Here is a 23,529-nt window from a genome sequence, read left to right on the forward strand (position 1 = left end):
TATTTAAATTAGCTTACGATCCGATATTGAGCCATGCAGGAGTAATTAAAAATCAAAAAAAAATTTTCAATTTATTTCGAAATTGTTTCGAAATTGTTTCCGTATGTCTGGGGCAAGTTTTAGGGTTGTTGTTTGTTTTATCAGTGATAAAAAATAAATTATCACACCAACAGTCAACAACAGAGGGAGAGGGAAGCTTCAGAAGTTCCCCCTGTCCCATTTGGAGGGTTTTTTAGCATATTGCGCAATTGCGTCCGCCATTAACGAATCGATTCGTAATTGTTTCGTAATTTTACGAAATTTCATATATTTCGAACTTTTTAAAAGAAAAACTTCGGAATTCTTTAAAAAAACGAAACACAAAAACCCCCTAAAAACGAAACGAGTTTAGAACCAAATTTTTCCGTAGTTACCCAAGCCTAGAAGATATGTTCGGACAGGTAAACTGGGCCGGAACTGTTTAGGGCTTCGTAGACTAAAGCCAGCACTTTGAATTCTGCTCGGAAGCAGACTGGCAGCCAATGGAACAAATGTAACAGATGGGTTGTATGCTTCCTGTATGCCGCTCTTGTGAGAAACCTGGCTGTCACCCGTTGGAGCAATGGAAGCTTCCTAACAGTCTTCAAAGGCAACTCCACATAGAGCGCATTGCAGTAATCAATATGGGATGTAACCACAGTGTGTGGACCACCATGGCCAAGTCTGACTTCCCAAGTTCGCAATACTGACTGAGATTGGCAAAGTTTATTTCAAAACATCAACGATTTATGCAACTTTTAGGGTTACATAGACAATGACAAAGTGTGTGTGAGCAATTTCTTTTACATCCTTTGCAATTACACTTCCCACAGAGGCCAACCTGGTATTCCTAGGAAATCCACAACCAGTGCATTCTTTCATTAGATCCTGGTACCTAGTGCTCGGTGGTATATGGCCTCTAATCCATATTCCCAAGTGATCAATTTCTTCTATTTGTAAATGATATATAATATTGTGCCTAGTCAATTCCAGAGAAATTGTTCATTAACAATTCAAGCAAATGGGCAGGCATCTATATTGCATGTTTAGTAAAAAGGAAATTTAAAATTGAATATATTCATGTTCTCTCTCTCCCTTTCTCTTTTAAAATAGCTGTAATTAGCGAGAGCAATATTTTTTTCTTGGCCTCACAAAAAAAGTTAATTACTGGATATGCTTCCCTTCAATCTCTTCCTCAGCATTTGATGGTTATTTCTCTGGCATCTCTTAGTTTAGAAGCTAATGCACAGCCTATTGGATTGTAAAACAGCAGAGTTTCAAAAAAGGGGAAGCATTTGTCATCCTGATTCCAATGTATTTGCTTCTACTATTCTTTACGTTCAACTTCAAACACAACAGTGTCCAGCTATACTTTGGAATTAAAGAAGCACATCAACAGTCCTCCAGTAAGCACTAATAAAATGACAAACAGGATGTAGAATTTTATTTTTCACAATCCAATTCGGTAATAAGTTTGTTATGGGAAACATTCACTTTGTGATGGTTGTGCAGTCATCAGAAATGGGAAGTGTAACATGCCCAAGAAAAAAATGGTAGATTGACACCATCCTCTCTCCTTCACAGACAGATACATTTGCGGACTTCGATACAATGACTGACCGTTTGCTGGATGAGATTATCCAGCATATCCAGTTGTACAATTTGTCGATATCACGAATTAGGTAAAGAGAAGTGTTCCTTTCTTTCTTGCTGTAAAAATGAATAATTCATTCTGAACACCTCTGATTAGGACAGCAACATTTTCAATGGACAGTTTTGGATATAGCCTCATACATATTGCAATGACAGTTTTCCATCTGGTACTTACACTGAACTGTTTATCTAGACCTTTTTGTTATATGTTCTATAATCTAAGTCAGTACTTCCAAAACTCCAGTATTCTGGACGTCATCTCCCAGGAACCCCAACCAGCTTGGCCAACAATTAGGAATTTTGGAAGTGTCTGAAGTCCAAAACATCTGGAACACCAAAGTTAGAGAAACACAGTTCTAAATGAACGGTGGTGTCATTTAGCTAGTTTGTACCAAAATATCAGAACTGGTTGTTAAAATTGTTGAAAGCTGAGGAGTCTAGGGAAATTAAATGGGGAGGCCAAGAATAGCTAAATGTGAAGGAGTTGTTGGAATAGGTACACGGGCATCTATTATTGCTGCTCATGCGTGGGTTGAAGAAAACACCAGCAAGACATGAAGTTGGTGGAACCATATTGTGAACTCCTGGAATAAAGGCGGCAAATATCTCACTGTCATATAATCCAGATTATCAAAACAGCAAAGTAAATAAATAAATAAGTAAATAAATAATCTGCTTTGGACTGGATTATGAGTCTATGCTACTATATAATCCAGTTCAAAGCAGATAATCTGGATTGTATATGGTAGTGTAAAAGGGACCATAGTGAAACCATTTAGGGATGTATGGTGTGAACCACCCACTTTCATAAAGAAGACAAACCCTGAAGAAGGGGAAGTCCCCCGAAACAAGGCAACCTCAACCCGGGGATCCTTGTTGTATCATCATTTGGATTATATTTTGAACTGGATACCATTTGGACTTAATTTGGAAGGTATTTGAAGATAATTTACTGTCTCAAAGACTCAAGACAACTAAGTAACATTCAGTTTTGTTTTGTGATTCATGTGCAGTGTATTTACACGCTTTGTGTTAACACAGTTCTGTTTTGATAACACTTTGCAACTTGTATTTTGTTATTGCCATAGCGAAACTAGCAGGTCACACATGTACACATTTTGGCATATAAAATAAACTAAAATAAACACCAAATATTAAGTATTTTCAGTGATAAGACAATAGGTGATTTTTAAAAATGTATATATATTTATCATATGATATTATATCATATCATATCATACTGAGCCCCCAGTGGCGCAGTGGGTTAAACCCCTGTGCCGGCAGGACTGAAGACCGACAGGTCGCAGGTTCGAATCCGGGGAGAGGCAGATGAGCTCCCTCTATCAGCTTCAGCTCCTCATGCGGGGACATGAGAGAAGCCTCCCACAAGAATGATAAAAAATCAAATCATCCGGGAGTCCCTTGGGCAACATCCTTGCAGACAGCCTATTCTCTCACACCAGAAGCAACTTGCAGTTTCTCAGGTCACTCCTGATACGACAAAAAAAATCATATCATATCATATGCACCTTGTTTTTATCCCATCTTTTCCCCAATATAAGGGCTCAAGATGGCTAAAAACAAATATTATGGCAGGGCAAATAGAATAAGAGATTTGAAAAGGATGACAAAATCTCTTCCAATGGATTGAGCAAAATTTCTAAGATGAACACCTGTAATTGCATTATTTTTCTATTTCTGCAGTTTTATCGGTCACTCCCTCGGTAACGTCATCATCCGATCAGTGTTAACCCGGCCCAGGTTTCGATATTACCTCAACAAACTACACACATTCTTATCCCTCTCTGGGCCTCACTTAGGAACATTGTACAACAACAGTACTTTAGTTAGTACAGGTAAGCGCTGCTGGAAAAGATGTCTGAATTTTTTAGGAAACTGTGATAAGGGTCTTCACAGTCTTCTTTAGATATAATCTTTATGTAAACAAGTTACTTTTTTCTTGTTGCAGTAGCAACTAAACAAATTAGAGTAAGCATTGTTAATGTAACCTTTGCATATGATCGATCAAACCTATCTGGTTAGCATATGCTTTAAAACTGATGTATCAAATAATTAGAATCTTGGTCTGGAAATACCTAAATACTTCAAATTGCTTTGGGGGAAATGCAGAATTGATTTCCTCTTATCAGCTTAGGAGAGTTTTATCGCATGTTTGTCTTTAGAAACCAACACATGTCAATTATCATTCCAGGATTGTGGCTAATGCAGAAGCTCAAAAAGTCTGGTTCACTGTTGCAGCTGACCTTCAGGGACAATACAGATCTGCGGAAATGTTTTCTGTATCAGCTCAGCCAAAAAACAGGTGGGTAAAATTGGATTTAAATTTTAAAAAGTTCAATTACTGCCATTCAAAATAGGTAGCATACAGAAAACTGACACTTCATATATTATAGTTCCCTAGAAGACCATTACATCTTTATACACCTTCTTTACAAAATAATTATAGATGAAACTGCAGTTTAACAGAAATATTGGATAGCCATCAAAACTTGCAACCTTCTACAGGTTATCTTTCATTATGAAGTATGCTAAAACTTAAATCTGGTATAGCATTTTACTTTATTCCATTGTTGATATTTAAATGGCACCCATTTTAGTGGGAAAAAAAATTTATTCCACAAATACAGTGGTTTTGTTTTTTTAAAAAAAACCCAAGTTTTTCCAGAATATTCAGCACAAAAATATTTTTGCACATTTTTTTTCAAAAAAATAGTTTTCATACACCTTAAAGTCATAACATGTGAAAAAGTATGCATGGCAACTGATCATTCCCTCATCCCTAACCAGATGTCTCAGAGTATTGGGGTGCTTTTTTTTTTTTTTGTCTGACTACAGAAAATCTGACAAATTGTTATCTTGTAACAACACTGTCATTACCAAGGTCTATATTGCCTAATATCATAACAAGAGAGATCATAAGAAGACAGGGAGCACAGTAGTCCTGGAGATGAGAAGATCTGTCAAGTCAATTTCCATAGATGTCCTTTTGAGCAATTCTTTAAGGGAAACCTGAGACATTTTTTGTGCAATGCTCTTTTTGTAACATGAACAAGGTTGTTTTTTTTTTTTTTTTAAGTTCCAAAGTTTGAGAAATTATTGAAACACATGCAACAGCTCTCTTAATCATATTCAAGAAGGAGGAAAAATTCTGAAATTGTAGTCCATTCTTGCATACATGAATGAACTGTGGAAGATTTACATTCTGTTTCACCACTAAAACATTATGAACAAGAATTTTGGGTGTCTGATTGTTATATTGAGAGCAGCTAGGTAACTACACATTTATTTTTGTCATTTACGATTTTTTTTTTGTCGTGTCAGGAGCGACTTGAGAAACTGCAAGTTGTTTCTGATGTGAGAGAATTGGCCGTCTGCAAGGACGTTGCCCAGGAGATGCCCGGATGATTTGATGTTTTTATCATCCTTGTGGGAGGCTTCTCTCATGTCCCCGTATGAGGAGCTGGAGCTGATAGAGGAAGCTCATAAGCCTCTCCCCGGATTCGAACCTGCGACCTGTTGGTCTTCTGTCTTGTTGGCAGAGGGGTTTAATCTACTGCACCACCGGGGGCTCCATGTCATTTAAGATACATGGGTGACATAATTCCATTTTCACAGTACATAGGTTCATTCTGTCCTCTCCTCTTTAAAGATGTCTGACAAATGCAGTAGTAACTAACTATGAAAGAGCAAGGAGCCTCATTTGGCCCCCAGGAGGCCTTGGAAGGCTGTATTCCCTATACAAAATTTCAACTTTTCTTTTATATGAAATGTTCAAAATTGCTCTCTAAGAATGTGGAGGCATTTTGCCCATCTTTTTGGTCACATTAGGTTACCAAGGAAATATATTTTCCATATCTCCTTTTTTAAAAAATAAATCATCTCCTGGATCTAAAATGTGACATTCTCTCATGGTGGCTATGCAGCACATACCTGTACTTTGCCTACCCCAATCTAATTCATGTCCTGTTGTGAGAGATAATACCAGCTCTCTCCAGCAAAGTAATCAAATGGGCAAGACAGAAATTGAATGACGGACTGTCTCAATCTACTCACACACCCACAGGATGTCACAGAGGAAAGACTTAAGTCCAGCCTTCTTTGCAAGACATACAAAGGTGGGTTGACTTGTAATAAACTGTGCATAAGGAAATACATGGAGAAGACCAGAAATAATGACAGCAGATTTTGGGGGGTGGGGGGTAGGAAGCTGGTGGGTACAGCAAAGCAGATAGAAGGCCTCTAAAGATGCACACTATCAATCAATGTGGACAGGCATGGAAATTTCGTACTGTAACATTTCCTGTATTTCCCCTTCTCAGGTCTTCAATATTTCAAAAATGTTGTTTTGGTGGCCTCACCTCAAGATCGCTATGTACCATTTCATTCTGCAAGAATAGAAATGTGTAAACCTGCACTGAAAGACAGACATACAGGTATGATAATTTGTGAGGTCAAAAAGTCTCAATTTAAACAAAAATAAAGGAAAAACATATGGTGTGGTGGAGGCTCCTTCTTTGGAGGCTTTTAAACAGAGGCTGGATGGCCATCTGTCAGAGGTGATTTGAATGCAATATTCCTGCTTCTTATTTATTTATTTATTTATTTATTTTATTACTGCGCTTGTATACCGCCGTTTCTCAGCCTACATTGGCGACTCAACGCGGTTTACAACATTACAATAATCAACAATATTCAAGATAAAAAGCATAAAAAAGCATAAAAACACATACATAATATACAATATTGGGCCACCAATATCGAACCAATGCATCTCTTAGTTAAAAACGCAGTCCAATTTCATCGTCTGTGATTACCAGTCCTTGATCGTCAGATTCGTTGCACCGTGTTAACCGAATGCTTGTTCGAACATCCATGTCTTCAGTCTTTTTCGAAACGCCACCAGCGAGGGGGCTGATCTTACCTCTATGGGGAGGGCGTTCCAAAGCCGAGGGGCTACCACAGAAAAGGCCCTGTCTCTCGTCCCCGCCAGGGGGTTGGACTTGATGGCCCATGAGGTCTCTTCCAACTCTTTGATTCTATGATTCTATTATTCTATGATATGATCGCTTCACAGAGAGGATGAACACCTGATACCACATTCAACACTTGTCAATTTAAGAGTCCCAGTTAAAGCTGAGAATCATACCATCATAGAATAATAGAGTTGCAAGGGACCACATGGACCTTTTAGTCCAACCCCCTGCCATGCAGTAAAAGCACAATCAAAGCATCTCACACCTGACAGATGGTTGTCCAGCCTCTGTTTAAATGCCTCCAAGGAAAGAGTCTCCACTACACTCCAAGGCAGAGATTTGCACTGCTGAACAGCTCTCATGGTCAGCAAGTAATTCCTAATGTTCAGATGGAATCTACTTTCCTGTTATTTGGACACATGGCTCTGAATCCTAGTTTCCAGAGAAGCAGAAACCAAGCCTGCTCCCTCTTCCTTCACTGAGAGGTGGTCCTCTACCTATTGCTTAAAAACTCCAAACAAAGGAGAGTTCACCACCTTCCAAGTTAATCTATTTTCATCTTTATATGAGGAAATGATTCCTAATGTCTAGACAGAACCTTCTTTCTCATAATTGGAATCGAATGATTCAGGTCCACTGGAGGATATAAAAGCAAGCTTGAGCTATCTTCCACCTGACAGCTCTTCTCATATCAAAAGATGACTATGGAACATAACAATTTAGTTAAATTTCCCAAACCAGTTGTTCTCAAAGTGTGCTCTGCAGAGCCCTTGGGACTCCACAAAGCATATTGCAGGGCTCTGCAGTTTCCTCCTCTTCCTCCTCCCTCCTCTTTCCTGCTTCTCCCCCACTCCCTGCCTCCCTCACTGCCAAAAAAACCTCCCCCCTTTTTTGCCACTAAAAACCTTTTCCCCACACCTTCCTTGCCACCCAGATCCTTTCTCCTCACCTTCCTTGCTTCCAAAATCCTTTATTTCCTCCCACCACGCAGGAAGTATTTTGATGATGTTTTTACTGCATGGCAGAAGGGGGTTGAATTAGATGACCCCTGGAGTTGTTGTTGTTGTTGTTGTTACAATTATTATTACAACATTATTATTATTATTATTATTATTATTATTATTAATATTATTATTATTACTACTACAAAGGCTGAGTAGTTATCACTTGGTTTAAACTGTTCTTCATTTTAAACACTGTATTTTTTGTATTGTCGAAGGCTTTCATGGCCGGAATCACTCAGTTCTTGTGGGTTTTTTCGGGCTATATGGCCATGTTCTAGAGGCATTTCTCCTGACGTTTCGCCTGCATCTATGGCAAGCATCCTCAGAGGTCTTCTGGAAATGGGAAAAAAGGGGGTTTATATATCTGTGGAATGACCAGGGTGAGACAAAAGGCTTTTGTAAGTTGGGCTAGGTGTGAATCTTTTCAACTGACCACCTTGATTAGCATACAATGGGCTGACAGTGCCTGGAGCAAACTCTTCTTGAAAGGTGATTAGATGTCCCTGCCTGTTTTTCTCTCTGCTGTTTTAATTTTAGAATTTTTTAATACTGGTAGCCAGATTTTGTTCATTTTCATGGTTTCTTCCTTTCTGTTGAAATTGTTCACATGTTTGTGGATTTCAATGGCTTCTCTGTGTAGCCTGACATGGTGGTTGTGAGAGTGGTCCAGCATTTTTGTATTTTTTCATTCCTCTTTTCAATGCTACAAATTAAATATGTGCAATGTGCATAGGAATGTATCCATTTTTTTTCCAATTAGTTCACACCACTCAGGAGGTACTTTGATTGTGCTTTTCCTGCATGACAGAAGGGGGTTGAACTAGATAACACAACAAAAACTCCAGGAGTTATTATTATTATTATTAGTCATAGTAGTAGTATTACTAGTACTATTGCAAAGGCTGGGTAGTTGTCTCTTGGTTAAAATTGTTCTTTAAATATTGTATTTTTATTCCTTTTTTGGTGCTACAAATTAGATAAGTGCAGAGTGCACAGGAATCAGTTCGTTTTTTCCAATTAGTTCACACAAACATTCTCCATCCATCTGCTGCTAGCCCAGCCCATCTGTCAAAATTTAAAACACAATGCGGCAAAATGTTTGCCCATGTCTGACATAAAGCATATACATTGTATATAATATAATATATAAACATTTATTGGGGCTCCATGAGAAACCTTTGCTTCAGAAAGAGTCACATGGCTGAAAAAGTTTTAGAACCCCTGTTCTAGACTATTGTTTCCTAAAGGATGGGTAGCAAATTCATACAATGGTACAGCTGTAGTAGATACATTCAACAATTTAGTAGATTCACAAAAAGAGACAGGGAACAACAATGAGGTTTCACTGTACTGTTTTAATTATTACAGTAGTATTACTTTCCCATATATATTATTGATATATGGCTGTTTTGTCTATTACAGGCTTGAATCTTCTATTAGTGTTAGCTACAATGAGCCTAAAGCCATTGTATCAGTGAGATTTCTATTAAGTGTTGGCTCATTAGTTAGTAACTAGTTGAATGGATTTAGATACATTAGACATACTAATCAGTAATTAGCCAAATAGTTAGCATTACTTATAGGATCAAGACCAACTACTGTTATTATTGTTGTGTAAATTACACTAATAAGCCTAGTTATGATGGTGATGGTACTGCTGCCTTCATTTTGTCAAATGTTGAATGTATTGAGGATGTTGGGTATACATTGTATATAAAATGTGGCAATATTACCTCATCTTTTAAAGGTCCAGTGTATGCCGAGATGATCAACAACCTCCTCCAACCAGTCATTGGGGCCAAAGACTGCACTTTGATCCGCCATGACGTGTTCCATGCCTTGCCAAACACAGCCAACACGCTGATTGGGCGGGCTGCCCACATAGCAGTGTTGGATTCTGAACTCTTCCTGGAGAAATTTTTCCTTGTGGCAGGACTGAATTATTTCAAATAGTACCACAAGCCTCAGGGGAACAAAGAAGACGACCTTGTGTACAAAGGTGTGCGATTTTTGGGCTAGGAAAGTGTTATGCTATTTGGAATGATTGGAGAATGCCGAGGTGGGACACAAACATACATACGCATACCCTAAGTATTTTGGGGAAGAATCAAGTGCTTTGTTTATAAAGTATTCAAAGGGCCAAATATTGGTGCTTTTTGCGAGATGTAAGCATCTACATGTTAAGTTCTGTTGTCCTTTTCTGTTTGTTGAACTACCTTTATAAGTTGGTCTCAAAATCCTGACGGTGGGATTATGAATAAGTCTGTGGTTGACCGGACCCAGCATATTTCTCTCACCACCATCATGAAAAAAAATCCATGTAGTTATGAGTTGCCTTAGTTGACTTAGCACTGATTTGTTTTCTTTTGTAGGGCTTTTTGTGTGTGAGCAATTTGTGTGGCTAAACACACACAAAAAGCAAACATAATACTCAGGTTAATTTTCTTTTGCGATGAATCAGAAAATGAAGAAAAGAAGGCTAGGACTGGGAAATGTCAGGTTTGCAGCACTCTTTGAATGATAGCTTCAAAGAGGAAAGACAAATGCAGCACATGAACTCCACCCTGGTAGCCAAAGGAGGCATAATAAAATAAGTTCTCTAATTTCTAGGTGTCAACACTAAACTCATGTGTAGTGATGTGTTCCTAATTTTAGGAATGGAGGGAAGGTTGTTTTTATGGGAAGCATTACAGAAGCTTTGTAAGCATGAGGATCCTATTTGGCAATTGTGTCTTGTTTTTGTTTTCTTCCATGCCAGGAGCGACTTGAGAAACTGCAAGTTGCTTCTAGTGTGAGAGAATTGGCCGTCCACAAGGACGTTGCCCAGGGGACGCCCGGATGTTTTACCATCCTGTGGGAGGCTTCTTTCATGTCCCCACATGGGAAGCTGGAGTTGACAGATGGGAGCTCACCCCACTCCCTGAATTCAAACCGCTGACCTTTTGGTCAGCAGTCCTGCTGGCACAAGGGTTTAACCCATTGTACCACTGGGACAATGGTGGTCATGTGGACATATTCTGAGCTGGATCAGGAGACATTAGCAGACATAGGCTCCATCTACTGGCTTACTCTTGCAAAAATCAGATCACATGTAATTAGGCATGTGCAATCCATGGTTCTAAACGGTTGTAAAGCACTTACAAAACTAAAGTTCTGGTTGTGAAAACTAGGGGGCGTTGGTGCTTCGCTTCTACAGTGTTGCTAAAGTTCTGGTAGTGAAAAGTTCAGAACTCTAACAAAACTTTCAAAATTTCATTATTATTTCATTATTGGTGATTTTTGACAGAACCTATTAGGAACTGCCATTTATAATGAAATTTTGAAAGTTGTGTTAGAGTTCTGAAAGTTTCACCACCAGAATTTTAGCAACACTGTAGAAGCAAAGCACCAGCGCCCCCTAGTTTTCACCACCAGAACTTTAGTTTTGTAAGTACTTTAGAACCATTTAGAACCATGGATTGCACATGCCTAGTAATTATTACATCGTCGAAGGCTTTCATGGCTAGAATCACTGGGTTGTTGTAGGTTTTTCGGGCTATATGGCCATGTTCTAGAAGCATTCTCTTCTGATGTTTCACCTGCATCTATGGCAAGCATCTTCAGAGTTTGTGAGGTCTATGGCAAGACCTCACAACCTCCGAGGATGCTTGGCATAGATGCAGGTGAAACGTCAGGAGAGAATGCTTCTAGAACATGGCCATATAGCCCAAAAAACCTACAACAACCCAATTATTACATCCTTTAACACCTGCTTCACTGGTTTGACTGGCAGTAGAGAGTACCAGTAGATGTCAAACAATTTCCCAAAGCAAAGGATATTCAAATCCCTCTACTAAAGAATGACAGAATCAGCCTATGTGAACTTCATCCTGCTCTTACTGTGGTGAACTCATCAGATATAATTTTTTTGCATTCTTTATGCTTGGACTTCTTTTTTCCTACCAAAATAAAAAATAGATAGCAATTTGAGATTGCTAATTGTTGCTAGAAGTCAGATCTAGTACTTGTGATAGATTGCTGTTGATGAAATAGTGGAGGATTGCTGCTGATGAACTAGACAATTCCTCTTATTAGAGAAGCTAATGTGATCATACATGTGTCTGAGAATTGGAGATGCTGCTCTCGAACATGTTCCAGAATCTGTGAAAGACTCTTCTGGATCAACTGTAGATTTTTTTAAAAAAAGTAATCTGTTGTAAACTCCATTTTCATAAATGCTGCCACAATTGTGTCAAAATTATGGGCAATAATAATCTGGTTGGCTGAAGATTTGAAGCTATCAGATTCATTCTCTTTCTCTCTCCTCCTCCTCCTCATCTCAGTTGGGATGCTATCTTTGTAAAGACCTTGAGTATTGTATAATCCTACCTTACATAAAACTATTGATAATGTTTATGCTGTTACACCTGTACAGAAACCTTAGAAAATATTTGTGTTGTACAGAACAACATCTGAAATGTCTAGACATTGCTAAGATATTATTCAACTTGGCCTCCTTTGAAAAGGCTTTTAAGATGTCTCTTTCTATGGAAATATAAATATATATAAATATACATATTCAAAAGATCCTGTTAATGGCTGTTTTGCTCGAATGCAAAATTACTTACATAGCTGAGTGTCTAACAACTTTGTCAAAGTCTGGTATTCCTTTTCTGGATCGGTTTGTTTTTTACATAATGTCTATATTCTTAGTTTTAGGAAAACTCCCAAAGCCCAATCACATTATATTATGTTGTTATTCCATTTTAACTATAATACTACAACAATGTAATGTGATAGGGCCCTCGGTGGATGTTGCTGACAACTCTCTTTCAACCCAACCTGATTTACCTGTGATGTATGTTAAACTTTGTATGTGACATTGTGAACATGCAGAGAAGACGTGCCACCCAGCATGTAATGCCACTGCACATGAGCAAACTGATCTGTGAAAATCAAGAGGAACCGAATGTGGACAAACGGCATAATATACATGCACTGGATGTAATCCAGATGATAAAACCCCCATCAATATTAGACATATGGTTGCAATTTACTTTCTATGATGCAAATAAAAGAATCTCACTTGGTTTTTGGAACCACTTCATGTAGTTATTATACTTAAATTACTATTTATTTGTCGTGTCAGGGCATCCAGACAATTATATTACATTTCTAACAGAACAAATCAAACAAACAGACAAAATACAAAATTTGTGAGTTTCGTAGTTGATTAAATGCCCTTTGACCAGTATCTGGCCACTTGGAGTGCTTCTGGTGTTGCTGCAAGAAGGTCCTCCATTGTGCAGGGCTCAGGTTGCATTGCAACAGGTGGTCAGTGGTTTGCTCTTCTCCACACTCGCATGTCATGGATTCCACTTTGTAGCCCCATTTCTTGAGGTTGGCTCTGCATCTTGTGGTGCCAGAGCGCAGTCTGTTCAGCGCCTTCCAAGTTGCCCAGTTTTCTGTGTGCCCAGGGGATAGTCTCTCATTTGGTATCAGCCATTGGTTGAGGTTCTGGGTTTGAGCCTGCCACTTTTGGACTCTCTCTTGCTGGGGTATTCCAGCGAGTGTCTCTGTAGATCTTAGAAAACTATTAAATTACTGACTTTATGCAACATCTCACTGCCCACAACCATCTCTGGATTGCAAAGTGCATAAATACATTTCTTATCATTGCACTGTGCCAACTTCTGGCCCAATGAGAAACAGCAGAATGCACCAACTCGTACTTAGAGAATAGTATTGTCCCATTCCCTTGTGTTTTCTCTGATTTTGTATTAAATCCACAGTGTTCTGTTTGACAAATGGCCTTTCTTGACTACTGCAAACCAGTCTATGGATTCTTGTCAATGGGATAATTACAGCAGGTTCAGATCAAGGGCTTTTGATTTTTAAAAGGCATGGCCTCTGAATTTTGACCGCACTCAAGGGGTGGAAGTAACCGGTCCCTTATTTAACAGAGATTGTGAATGTAAAGCTCAGAATGGCACTATGAAATCTAATGCTTACTATTTATTATAGGGAATGAACATGATGATGACTCTTATGTAACAAGAAGATGATCATGATGAAGATATTATTAATAATCATAGTAATAGTAATAACAAACAGTCATCAGTGCCAATATGATTCTACTATTTTTCTACATATGCTTTATAGTGACAATTTGTGTGGCTTGTGAATTGTGTAAAGGATATGTCAATAAAACCGTTTGCTTCCTTTGTGCTTGGTTTAGCATGGTTTCATGTGTTGGCTTGATTACCAGTTCATTTCTGGGCACAGCTGAAAACATTCCTCATGCCCTTTAAATTTGGGTTCAGGTTAGAGGTTCACATATGTTCAGATTTGCTTACAAAGGTGAGTAACACTAACATCCAATGTAGAACAACCACATTTAGTTCTATTATAAAAAATAAGGTTACTTGTCTTGCCCTGTTGGGCCTGAGTATACATTGCATATAAAAGTACAACAACATTGTGCATCTATACAAATATACTTTTTGTTCTGCATTCAGGGGTACATCTGGTACTTGACTTGTAGAACGTTTGCATTCAGCATAAGAGATGTGAAGTAGAATTAACATGTAGCTCCCCTTGCAGTTCTTCCCATGGGTATTTTTTTCCCTAGTATGTCAAATTTATTTATTTATTTATTTATTTATTTATTTATTTATTTATTTACAGTATTTATATTCCGCCCTTCTCACCCCACAAAGGACTCATGGTGAACTACAATGCACATATATACATGACAAACTTTCAATGCCATTTTAGACATACAACATATATAGACAGATACAGAGGCGTGGCCCTATCTCTGGCTACATGAAGATGAAATTTGGGTGAACTTTATCATCCTGCAAGATTTTTGCATTCTGACAATACTAGATCTAATTTAATTGAAAATGGAAGAGAAATCTCTGGACCTTGGACACCAGTATTGACACCCCAGAAGTCATTGAATGAGATTCCATTTGATAGTGCCTTCTCATTTAGATGATTATGAATATGCAATTATTCATTATCAATAGCACAATATTTTGCATATTTATTAATTGCCTGGAATCTTATATGCTCCATTACAATGCAGTAGGTCCTTGTGAAGAATACACTACAGCTGGCCATTCTTCAATGATCAATCAAACCACAAAGTCACTACGTTCCTCCTCATGCAATCCATATAAGGGAAGAGTGGTGGAGGATTGCAACAGTGATCCATAACTGAATATGAAATACTTAAATCCTTTGCTGATGTCCATTGGAATATGTAATCATATTTTGCATCTGCCTATAGCAGTGGTTCTCAACCTGTGGGTCCTCAGATGTTTTGGCCTTCAACTCCCAAAAATGCTAACAGCTGGTAAGCTGGCTGGGATTTCTGGGAGTTGTAGGCCAAAACACATGAGGACCCACAGGTTGAGAACCACTTTTTTTTGTCATGTCAGGAGCAACTTGAGAAACTGCAAGTTGCTTCTGGTGTGAGAGAATTGGCCATCTGCAAGGACGTTGCCCAAGGGGCGCCCGGATGATTTGATGTTTTTATCATCCTTGTGGGAGGCTTCTCTCATGTCCCCGCATGAGGAGCTGGAGTTGATAGAGGGAGCTCATCCGCCTCTCCCTGGATTCAAACCTGCGACCTGTTGGTCTTCAGTCCTGCCGGCACTGGGATTTAACCTACTGCGCCACCGGGGGCTCCAGTGAGAACCACTGGACTATAGGGATATAGCCAAGTCTCCTTCCACTCTCCTAGTCTCCTTCCACTCTCCATGAACAATAGATTTGGTGAAGCTTTGGTGAGAATAGAGGGAGAAATTAAACCAAATGAAGACATATGCAGATATATGCCTACATATGCTGTTAACAGTATTAGAGACTTCATCCAAAGTAGCTTACTCTCAGATACGTATGCATATGTGTGCAATCTAAACTCACTTTAAGAACTGAAGCCATAACTGGAAACATTTTTATTATTAGGGAAACCTGATTTAGCATTTAGGCTGATTTGACTCATAATGCAGAATTCATCTCTAGGGGCACAATGTGTCAAAATGGGCAGCAGAAGATTTACACATAAGATCCCCCTTGGCAGATGATGGTTGTGAGGACCCCAAAGTCCCCTTTGCCTCTGCCTGCCTCCTCCCTGGGTCATGCTTCTCTTGGCATCAGGATGGGGCCTTGTCTTGTTCTGAGGCTAGGAGAAGAGTGAGGCAGGCAGTGGCCAAGGGGACTTTGGATCCTTCCCCCAGCTCTCCTTCCAGCTTGGGGAGGCAGTGGCCCACCACTTTCCCAGGTGAAGAGGAGGAGGAGGGGGGGGGGGGCAGGCCATTGCCAGAGATCTCTTTTTGGCAGCCACCTGTCTTCCCTTCTGCACTCTTCTTCACCCACTACGTTCCCAGGAGGGGAGGAGGAAAAGACACATGGCTGGTGAGAGCTGCAGAAAGCTCTTGCCAGCCACATGTTTCTGCCTCAGCCCTCCTCCTCTCTGGGGATTCGGGCCACTGCTTCCACATGCTGAAAGGAGGGTCATGACAGACGAGGGCCAGACTTCAGACTCCAAAGAGTTGTGCCTGGCCCTCAGGCCTGGGTTTGCCCATGTCTGGTGGAGATGCATCCCTAGTTTCATTGGAAGTTTAACAGGATTTCCACTTACAAAAGTATGTATAGAAATTCAGGCTTTAGCTTTATGTTGTAAGCAACATTCAGCATATTATTTTCTCTATATTGGGAAAAATGAATCTTAAATTAAATGGTATTATTGTGTAAATATAACTGTGTTGAAAGATGTGAAAGTCACTCCATAAAGGTAGCATACCCCCTCATCCAGAGATAAATAAAAGTAACAAGTGAAATTTCTTCCAAATACCACATGGTGCCAGTGTTTATTCATCTAATAACTGAGTTCTGTACTCACTTGGTTAGTAATATTCAATGTATTGAAAATAACTATCTTCAGAAGACCTCACAAAAGAAGTTAATGTCTTTTTTAATTTCAAAAGGGCATTATTTACATTTCTTACAGAAGGATCCAGCTGTGACATGATATGTAAAATATACTTGCAGATAACAACATCAAGTTGCAGGTGTTTGGAAACATTATTAGGATGGATCTACACTGACCCAAAAAGCCAGGGCCTATATCCAGCATGGAGTACACCAGGTTTGCCCCATGTTGGATCAGACAGGAACCCCCCTCAGATACTGCAGAGATGGGAGGGAGTCCCAACATCCCAGAAAAGTTAAATGCAGTTTGGTACCACTGGACAACCCCCCTCACAATCTTTTGTGTCATGGTGGTCTGAAGCCATGACATGGATCCTACTTGTTGGCCATTGCCTGCAGTAACATCACCTGGTGCAATGAGGAAGAGGGGACAGGGAGATGAGAAATCACTCCATTCTGTCCCCCTTCCTCAACTGCTTCTTCACCGAAGCCAATGTCACTATAGACAACAGCCAACAGGTAGGACCACCACAACACAGATAATGGGGGTGGTGGTAATTGCCGCCCCCTTTCTCTGAGTTTCCAGGATGGCAATGGAAAGAGTTGAAGCTGGTTCCATTCAGAAACTGGTCCAACTATTCAGATGGGCCCAAAAAGAATAGTTGTTATTTTGGCCCAGAGTTCACACTATCCCTCAAATATGTTTAATGTGAGGTAAGAGGTAATATGGGGCAAGGCCACCATGGTAAGGTGGCCTTGCCCCACATTACACCAAATCAGTTTCACTGCCATGGAGCTGATCCAGGGCCCATCCTACCTATGTAGATAACCCCCAAGCCAGAGACATTCTGGGCTATATGACTGTGCGTAGAGGCCCTAAGTTAGAATTTGGACTTGCCAAGCAGACGAATAGTGTGTTCAGAGTCTTTCTTTCTTTCTTTCTTTCTTTCTTTCTTTATGACACAAAATATGGTATACTGGCTGAAAACAGCCTTGGAGCCAAAGTGTAAATAGCTGTTCCTTAGGTCCTGGAGAGCAAGTTGATAATAACTAAAAAGTGCAATTGCAGTCATTTCCCTTGGAGTGCCGCTGGGTAAAATGTCTCCCTTGACACCCTGCACATGCTTTTAAGCAATTTTCAATCTGTGCTTCATTAAAGTGAGGGAGGGAGAACAAGAAAAGTCAAGCTTTTTTTAAAGCACCCAGTCACTTGAAAATGTATGCAGGCAGAGAAGGGCACTAGCTTCAGTGACGTCTAATAAAGCAGTACTTAGACTTTCCCTGTGCATCGCACTCCCAAAGATTAACTTATAAGATATGTACCACATGCAGAGAGAGAAAGAGTAAGGTTGTGGAGGAAGTTCATTCCACTGAGGCAAGTACTTTATGTGTGTGTGGATCTGCCTCTATCTTTCTCTCTCTTTTTCTCTCTTGTTGTGTGCCTTCAAGTCACTTCCAACCTATTATGATCCTGGGGCATAGCTTTCCAAACTTCCCATATTACTGACATGCTATTTAGACTTGCATGATTTTATGACACAGTCATTCAGTTTTACTAGAAAACTGAAGGTTAAACCAACCCCATACGAGAGATGCGGATGCATCCATAAATGTATGGAGACACAGCATATCTCATGAAAACTTTCCATTACTATTTTTAAAAATATATTTTGTCAGTTATGAGTTTGTTGTTGTTCATTCGTTCAGTCATCTCCGACTCTTCGTGACCTCATGGACCAGCCCACGCCAGAGCTCCCTGTCAGCTGTCACCACCCCCAGCTCCTTCAAGGTCAGTCCAGTCACTTCAAGGATGCCATCCATCCATCTTGCCCTTGGTCGGCTCCTCTTCCTTTTACTTTCCCCAGCATAATTGTCTTCTCTAGGCTTTGCTGTCTCCTCATGATGTGGCCAAAGTACTTCAACTTTGTCTCTAGTATCCTTCCCTCCAGTGAGCAACCGGGCTTTATTTCTTGGAGGATGGACTGGCTGGATCTTCTTGCGGTCCAAGGCACTCTCAGAACATGCCTCCAACACCACAGTTCAAAAGCATCAATCTTCCTTCGCTCAGCCTTCCCTAAGGTCCAGCTCTCACATCCGTAGGTTACTACAGGGAATACCATGGCTTTGACTAGGCGGATCTTTGTTGCCAGTGTGATGTCTCTGCTCTTTACTATTTTATCGAGACTGGACATTGCTCTCCTCCCAAGAAGGAAGTATCTTCTGATTTCCTGGCCACAGTCTGCATCTGCAGTCATCTTTGCGCCTAGAAATACAAAGTCTGTCACGGCCTCCACATTTTCTCCCTCTATTTTCCAGTTGTCAATCATTCTTGTTGCCATAATCTTGGTTTTTTTGATGTTTAGCTGCAACCCAGCTTTTGCGCTTTCTTCTTTCACCTTGATTAGAAGGCTCCTCAGCTCCTCCTCGCTTTCGGCCATCAGAGTGGTGTCATCTGCATATCTGAGGTTGTTAATGTTTCTTCCAGCAATTTTCACCCCAGCTTTGCATTCATCAAGCCCCGCACATCGCATGATGTGTTCTGCATACAAGTTAAAAAGGTTTATGAGTAACAACATGTAAATATGTGTGCTATATATATATATATATGTGTGTGTGTGTGTGTGTGTATATATATATATATATATATATATATATATATATATATATATCCAATAAAAGAACTAAGTATTTACTGTTTTAATGAGATGCAGAGGAGTCTGGAGCAGTGTCCTTCAACTCTTCTCAACACTTCCTCACTTTACTTGGCTCCATGTGATTCTTTTGGTGGGTGAGGAGGCCTGTGGGGCACATGCCAGCTCACAGCAGGCTTTTATCCTGGGAGAGACAACCTGTAGCAGCCAGCCAATGACATCCTCTTACGTTTGCTGCTCTGACAAGCTGGGCACTATCCTAATAAGAACAATAGGAACTGCTCCTTTGGATTGGCAGCTGATCCAAGTGTCTGACAAGTCTGTTCAAGGAAGGATTTCTAGGGGAGCATTTTGTGGGAGGGGGGAATGATATGGGTGTTTTCACATGACACACCTAGAGACTACAAGCAACTATTGTGTAACAACACACACTATGTCCTAATGTGACTGGCATGATTTTTTTCAAAAGGGAATTCTCATTGCTTTTCTTTGTAGCTGTATGACTTGCCCAAAATTACCCAATGGATTTCCATAGATGACCAAGAATTTAAACTGTGTCCTGGACCAACCCCCAAACCACTCCAGTGGTTCCTAACCTTTGGTCCCCTGGGTGTTTTGAACTTCAACTCCCAGAAATCCCAACCACCTTACCAGACATTGGGAATTTTGGGAGCTGAAGTCCAAAGCACTAGGAGGACCAAAGGCTGGGAACCACTGTACTAAACGATGGTTGATCCTGAGAATCATTCAAATCTCCAAATTATGAAATGGAACTCCAAACTTTGCACACCCTCAAAAGCTACATTGGTAAGATTTTCCATTATGCCCCTATGTTTTACTGAAATTCTTTACAGAATGCAAACTAGCCCGTGTCCTATCTGTAGGCTATCATAAGAAAGGATTCATTGGAGTAATGCTGTGAGGAAGGTAGCAATTACCCACCCTGGTTCTCTAATGCTTGCTTAGCATATGGTGCCAAGGATCGGGATGCCAAAAAAATGTCTTCCTTTGCGTTCAGTGTGGGCTATCATTTATGATATGGACTCAATCCAAATGGAGGTGGAAAAGAAAATGGACAGGAACACAATCAAGTTCTCTTCAACGGAAGTCATGGGGACAAAAGGGAGCCATCAGCCAAATGAATGGCTTCATCCCATAAACAGCCACATTTCAACTCTGCTGGAGAGAGTATCCTGCATAATTTGCACTTCATGCCATTCTCCCCATTCCAATAAAACTGCATTTGTGAAGATTCTTGGCTGGAACAGTGGTAGACAATATCCTTTGATAGACACACCAGGAGGCTTAGACACAAAGAGGCAATGGTATTAGCTTCTGAAAGTGGTGTTGCATTTGATGGCATAATAGCCAGGAATGTTAAAATAATTGCCCATTATACAAGCACCATGGTTTTTAATGCTGAGGGACCATTAGTTAGATTGATCTTTTAGAGGCATGGGAAAGATGAAAAGCCGCCTTTGAAAATACAGCTGTTCCAGATTGGCACTAAACAACAAAGGCTAGATCAAAAGGATAATACCTGTCCTGAAAGAGAAACAACATCAGTGCTTGTCTGCACTGCAGTTTATCAGTCCTGCAAACATAACCTAAAGTCATCTGTTTGATCAGACTAAAGGTCCGTTTCATCTATCTCTCTTCTGACAGGAGTATCCAACCTGAAGTCTATTTGACACTGAATAAGCAGAACATGAATGTATTAACCAGCCCCATTTTTAGTGTCTAGCATCTACTACACATGATGTATACAAGAAAATGACCAGGAAATGAGGAAATTGAGCATAACTTTATCTCCATGGAGTTATTGGGCTAGCTTGGGACAATGATGCTCTCTCACCCTCAGAGTTTTGCCTCTGAGGGTGAGGCAAAACTCGGAGGGTGCAAAAAATCTTGCAAAAAATCCAAAATCTCATGATAGGTTTTGCATTAGGGTCAGCCTATGGGTGTATCCATACTGTAGAATTACAGCGGCTTATAGAAAAAAAGTGGTTTGATACCACTTTAACTGTCATGGTTCAATGTTATGGAATCTTAGGATCTTAGGACAGTAAGGCACCAGCATTATGGAAGCAATGTTCTTTTGTCATGACAATGTAGACAACATGATTGTAGATACAGGCAGTAGCTAGCTAGCAACCAGCCCAAACCACACTGAAGATGCATATTGACAGTAGAATCCATGCTATTTGGCAACACTTTAAGTAAGTACCATACCTTTGCTCACAAGCATTGCTGTTTAACAAAGTTTTTAGCCTTTTCTGCCAAAGAGAGCTAGAGCCTCACCAAATGATTTCATAACATTGGCCATGGCTGTTGAGTGTGTCAAACTGCATGAATTCTAAATTTAAAGGTGCTCAAAGTCAAAAAATGCAACACAAACACATCCACATCTTGTTTTGTGTCTGCATGGATGATACACCTCCCACCGGCCATCCAAGAAGACACTCACTCAAGATTTTTGGGATAAACAAAGGCGACAACTCATTTATTAATTACAGGAACAAGGGTTGGCAGCCATGCATGGGTCTTGGATCAGGATTGGGCAGCCCGCTGCTGTCTGATACCACTTAACACACCAGGGTGCCACCGGCACAATACCAGACCAATGTTAACTCAGCACCCCTGGGCCAACAGACATCCCCCCCTTACACTGGTGGGGGAGGGGATAAAAGCCAGATCCTGGGCCCACGCCACCCACAAACATGGAATTCTGACAAGTTAACACAGACAAGCTACTGAGAACAAGCTGACAAAAAACAAGTTACCAAGAATTCAAAACATAACCAGCATGCATGGTGGGTGGGATGGGTCAGCTGAGGCAGTCAAAGTGCCTACCTGGGAGTCAAGGGTGGCCTTAAGTAGGCTGCCTGAGAAGAGGGAGAGGCCAGCCCCGGCCTCGCCAGCGCTGAAGTGGGACCAGCTCACCATTGGCCCTCCAGCCGGGTGATGGGAAACTTTCCCACCACCCAGGGGGCTTCTGGGAGCAAGAAGTCCCTTGCGGCAATAATGGTGGTGGGGGACGCCCCACGCCATGACATTCCTGGCCCGGTGAGTTGGGTTCATGTGTAAGGTACATGGTTCTCAGTTTCACTGGCTGTATTTTCAAACAAATACAGCCAGTGAAACTGAGAACCATGTACCTTACATATGAACTGGTAAATTGTTAATAAACATGAGGGCTGCTTACAGGCTCATATGAGGGACTCAAATATCAATATGACTTCCCTCAATGCCTCCATGTGGACTGGTATGTCTTATGTTCTGTTTTGACCTTTCAGACACCAACAAATCTCTTCAGAGATAAGAAGTTAATAAGAAAAAGGGCTTAAATATAAGTGGGTAGAGGAACATTTCACAAATATATCATCATTCGAGCAGCTTAGTCAGAGAACTGTTATCAATGTGACAAAAAAAAATCCCAGACCACATTAAGACAATCAATTTTTGAAGCTACTGTGGTGCTTACATTTCACAAAGTGCATGAAATATAGTGAGATGCCAAACCACTAAAAGCAGTGAGCTGGGTGATAGATGCCCCTAACCACACATTTCTTTCATGTTCGTTTAAGCAGCTGTTTCATCCCCATCCAACTGGGTTTTCCGAAAGTGTTTGTTCACGGTGGACAGCAGTCACTTTGAACAAGGTCTTTATGCTTTCACAATGCTCCCCAACCAGCCCAGTAATTATCAGGAACCAGACAGAAGTCCATTATCTGCATTTCTAGGTATTGTCAAATTTCACATATCTCTGAAAATTCAGAGGTTCTGCTCCAAAAGGCAAAATAATGGGACTGAGATGAAGAATAACCAGGCACACAAGTTAGAGTAAAGCAGTATAAAATAGTTTAGATGGACTTGAACCAACTTGACCAAGGCTGTAAAGGAGACAGAGAAAAGGCTTTGAAATAATAAACTAGTAGTTGTTAGTTACATTTTGGATGTAACAGAGGTATATTTCAAGAGAAATGCAAGAAATAAGAGAAGGTACTTTTCTTGTATTGCCTTGAAGTCATTTCCAAATTACGTCAAACCTATTGTGGGTTGTCTTAGCCAGATTTGTTAAGAGGGTTTAGGGATTTCTCTTCCACTGAGATTGGAATCATAGAATCATAGAGTTGAAAGAGAGCTCGTGGACTATCAAGTCCAACCCCCTGTCAAGAAGCAGGAAAATTGCATCCATAGCACCCTCAACAGATGGCCATCCAGACTCTGTTTAAAAACCTTCAAAGAAGGAGTCTCCACCACACTCTTGGGCAGAGAGTTCCACAA

General features: G+C 40.3%; 1 protein-coding gene across 4 annotated transcripts in view; it reads left to right on the forward strand.

Annotated features, from left to right (window-relative positions):
• FAM135B (family with sequence similarity 135 member B) overlaps positions 1-23,529 on the forward strand; it is a 477,503-nt gene that overhangs the window by 145,990 nt on the left and 307,984 nt on the right. For 3 of the 4 annotated variants that reach the window (XM_060775909.2, XM_067467274.1, XM_067467273.1), the window contains exons 16-20: positions 1,603-1,700; positions 3,376-3,527; positions 3,884-3,994; positions 6,012-6,125; positions 9,417-10,790. In XM_060775909.2, coding sequence (XP_060631892.2) covers positions 1,603-1,700; positions 3,376-3,527; positions 3,884-3,994; positions 6,012-6,125; positions 9,417-9,622 — 681 coding nt within the window. In that variant the 3' untranslated portion in view covers positions 9,623-10,790. Of the gene's footprint in view, positions 1-1,602; positions 1,701-3,375; positions 3,528-3,883; positions 3,995-6,011; positions 6,126-9,416; positions 10,791-23,529 lie in introns of those variants that run through there. The other variant, XR_010909793.1, reaches the window with a different exon arrangement.

Source organism: Anolis sagrei, chromosome 4 (assembly GCF_037176765.1).
Source record: "Anolis sagrei isolate rAnoSag1 chromosome 4, rAnoSag1.mat, whole genome shotgun sequence".
NCBI lineage: Eukaryota > Metazoa > Chordata > Lepidosauria > Squamata > Dactyloidae > Anolis > Anolis sagrei.